Source organism: Limulus polyphemus, unplaced genomic scaffold (assembly GCF_000517525.1).
Source record: "Limulus polyphemus unplaced genomic scaffold, Limulus_polyphemus-2.1.2 Scaffold1268, whole genome shotgun sequence".
NCBI lineage: Eukaryota > Metazoa > Arthropoda > Merostomata > Xiphosura > Limulidae > Limulus > Limulus polyphemus.
Genome location: NW_013666878.1, coordinates 99,527 through 103,526, shown reverse-complemented (window position 1 = coordinate 103,526; position 4,000 = coordinate 99,527). Strand labels below are relative to the sequence as shown.

At 31.6% G+C, this 4,000-nt stretch overlaps 1 protein-coding gene across 2 annotated transcripts in view; it reads right to left on the bottom strand.

Annotated features, from left to right (window-relative positions):
• Positions 1 to 3,124, bottom strand: part of LOC106462858 (ubiquitin-conjugating enzyme E2-24 kDa-like) — a 30,294-nt gene extending 27,170 nt beyond the window's left edge. Inside the window, exons 1-3 of one of the 2 annotated variants that reach the window (XM_013922820.2) lie at positions 2,923 to 3,124; positions 2,554 to 2,723; positions 1,804 to 1,854 (exon numbers count right to left, since the gene is read on the bottom strand). In XM_013922820.2, the coding sequence (XP_013778274.1) occupies positions 1,804 to 1,854; positions 2,554 to 2,720 (218 nt within the window). In that variant the 5' untranslated portion in view covers positions 2,721 to 2,723; positions 2,923 to 3,124. The other variant, XM_022390248.1, reaches the window with a different exon arrangement.
• Positions 3,125 to 4,000: the final 876 nt, after the last annotated feature.

Here is a 4,000-nt window from a genome sequence, read left to right as displayed (position 1 = left end):
ATTTCATTATATAATGACACAGTTAATATTTCATTATATAATGACACAGTTAATATTTCATTATATAATGATACAGTTAATATTTTATTGTATAATGATACAGTTAATATTTCATTATATAATGACACAGTTAATATTTCATTATATAATGATACAGTTAATATTTCATTATATAATGATACAGTTAATATTTCATTATATAATGATACAGTTAATATTTCATTATATAATGATACAGTTAATATTTATTATATAATGATTCCTTATATAGAGAATCACACTGGTTTCTTCTCTACACACACACACACATGGAACAGTAATTTTAATTGTTGATTATGAAGATATGCTTTATTTTTTTCATGTTGTAATTTCTGTGTATTAAGTATAAATAAGAAAATGTAAAATAAGATATGTGAGGCACACCATTCACCTGACTGTTAAATTATCGATAATTCATTAAGATTTATGTTAAGAGAACCAAAATGATAAAAATATTAATTTAAACTTAAGTGTAGAACATTTGTTTCTAATTTTGTATAACAAGAAGGCTGTGCATGGCAATAAACAGCAGTATACAAGTTAAAGACCTTTGATCTGATATTAAAAACTCAAATACTATTTACAGACGAAGAAGCAGATTTAATCTTTCAATCTCGTCGATACGCAAATAAGTGATTTCTTTATTTTTAACTTTTTTCACATATTTCTAGCCGTGTATGTAGCTATAACAATAGAACGTTGGTCAAGAAAGGTGACCAAATTACTTTCGCACTACCTACCTACTGAACTGGGTCATTGCCCTTAGGTATCTTGTACACTAACTTTTGAGAAAGATAACTGTGATTCAAATAGTTGGAGTACACTTTATGGCAGGTGTAAAGTGGTCGTTTCCTAATAAATTGTAGAGACGGCTAATATCGATCATCTCTATAATACATCAACTTCAACTGGGTTCCTTGACTTCACGTTCTATTGGAAAGTCATGTAATACGTGTTTTTTTTAATGGAATGGCCAACAGTGTGTACACAGTGTGAGTTAGTAAGACGGCCGACCAATAACTGCAGAGCTCTATTAAAAACACCAGGCAAAAGCACTGGGCATTCATTGTTTTTATTGTGTTTGTGGTAAATCAAGCTTGTTCTACATTTTGTCAAATTGTGTTCTGTCATTTTCTTCTCTCATAGTCAGTCAGAGTCAGAGAAATTCGCTTTAACTCCATATTACAATATAATTCTATCGCGCCTTAAGTTATTTCTGGAATACAAACTGTTAGGTACAGGATGTCAATATATCTTGAAGAACTACAAATTAGCATACTGACTAACAGATATTTTAGCGCGTATTGCATGTAATATTTATTTACCAACACAGTGAAAATAACACTAATACGTAAAATTAAAAAAAAATCATAGCTAAATATCTCAGAAAACTTAATTACTTCATTCACTCTTATAAAACAAGTTATAAAATACAGTTGTGATCACGTTCTAGGATGTACTACATTCTAATCAACTACCCATGACGTCCAATAGTCCCCAATCTCCTCTCCAATTTACTTGCAACGTAAAAAATAAGGTCACTGAACTGAAATATATGAAAAATCCAAAAACTTCCTGTAAAGACCAATGCTTACATATCCAACTAATAATAATACATGTCTCTTAAAACTGTGACGACCGTTAGTTCTTCTACAACATGGGTTACACATCCAACCATTAATGATACATGTCTCTAAAAACTGTGATAAGCGTTAGCTCTTCTACAACTTATTGAAATAAAAAATGAAAAAACATGTATCTTACCTGCAGTTTGGCGGTGGATCAAGTGTAATCTCTGCCAGTTCTTTTTGGATTCTAAATTGTTAAAATAAACGTTATTAATTTCAGAGGCTTTTCGAAATATACAAAACAGTCAATACTCTTATCGAAATAATTCTAATTTATACAATAAGTATTTTTGCTTTACCTAAAATACTGTTCACAAAATACTTTATTATTATTAAGTTTATATTGAAAATACCTATACACCATTAATTGCATTTTATTTGAGTTCAGTACCTATTAAATAGAAAGTTGACTTTGTGCATGTATTGAAAAACACTTATTTTACCATCCAGACATTATGTTACTTTATTAATACTAACAGCAAAGTGACTAGCATTTCAACATTATGAGTAAACGTAGAGCAAAAATTACACCCACTGTCACCTTTCAGAATTAGATTTACAGTATTTTACTAACCATGCCTGGTGTAAATATAAGAAACACTAGGTGTGATTTGTGCATTACAGGTAACTTGATGTCTTTACAACGCTACAGAAACAAAGGCCTTAGAAGATTACTAGTTTTAGACAAGTAGGCCTTAGATTCTTAAATTACACGTCTCAGGCACAAAGGCCTTAAAAGATTACTTGAAAAAAAGGCCTCATATCGAATTATACTGTTATGGCCATTGTTGTTTATACTTAATTTATCAACCACAAAAAAATTAACTTCACTTTAAATTTTTTTAATTATTTGATGATAAAAGAAAAACTATATCCAAAATCTCACCTTTTAGCACTAGTACTGAGGGCCTTTGACATTTTAGGGTTTATTTTTTGCTCTTTTTGTTCAAACTCCCGATCTTGTACTGTTGAGGCCGCTAGTTGAGTGTCGTTTCCGCGGTCACTGCTTGTTGTTGCTCTTGAAGAACTTGGAAGCGAACGATCAGCAGACATTGTCTGCAATTAATTTTAGAGTAAGGTTTTAACAAGAAAACGGTATTAACTAATTTAATTTCTCCTAAAAACAACAACAATCTTAATAAATGTAACGAAGATCGAAAAACACATCAAGATGGTTTCAGTGGGTCATACACACACATATACATAGAAAGAAAGAAACAACACTGCTCTGACGAAATACTACGAACGTTCTAACCTCGAATCATAAACGAGAAGCGTCACGCGCTGGATATTCTGATTATGCGGCTGGCCTTTAAAGCTGGGTTGAATAAGATAGGCTAATCAAAATGGCAAACTACGTATTTTGCTCGAATTTAAATCGTTTGAAATTTCTAAACTACAACACTTCTGTTACTTTTCAAAGGTAAACATGAATACAACTTAAAATATTTTTAATTTATTTTATTACACTAAAACACAACGCAAAAACAGTAACCACTTCTCTTTCGCCAGTATTACACACTCAAAAGCTGCTACTTTATTGACACACCGCTTGTCATGTGTTAAATTAGATCTTTGAAAAAAGTCTTTTAGTGAATCATAATACCGTAAATATCAAACGCTCTTCACTACTGACTGTGTATTAACTGTTCCATTTAACATATTTCTCCCGACTATTTGGAACTGAACTGTTAACCTAAACTGTTAAAAGTAAGGGCAAGGTTGGGTCACTAGAAGTTAGGTTGACGAGACACAAAAGGTAGCTCTTAGTTCATGTACGTCAAAACTAGGTCATTAGCTCGCGCGTTTTGTAGTGGGGTCACAGGAACCATAACTTATTCCTTATGACAAGCGTTTTAAACATAGGCCTATATAGAATGTCAAATAAAAATAGTATCTATAAGTTTTTCCCAGCATGGTGTTCTGTTTAGAGGTTTTTGTTCCGATATCACGTATTTTGCGACGAAAAGTACATGTTGAGGTACCGCAGGCACGAAGTTCACTGTTATGAACAACAATCGTGAGTAGACAAATGTAAACCAGGTTAATTTCGTTTGATACATGCATATTGTCTAAATAACCACTATACGCTTGGATGGCTATTATCAACAAAAGAAAAACTAGTTAACTTTTGATCCTTAAAACGTTTTATTCCTGAAAATGTGATCACTAAAATAATAGTTAGATAAACAGATAGATTTCAACACAACTTTTATATAGTCTATATGTAAGATATTGTTACGACATCGAGGTCATGTGACTAGTATCACGCCACGTCGTTCTCGAACATTCACGTATTTTCCTTAAATCTCGTGATCCTTCTAGATATAGTG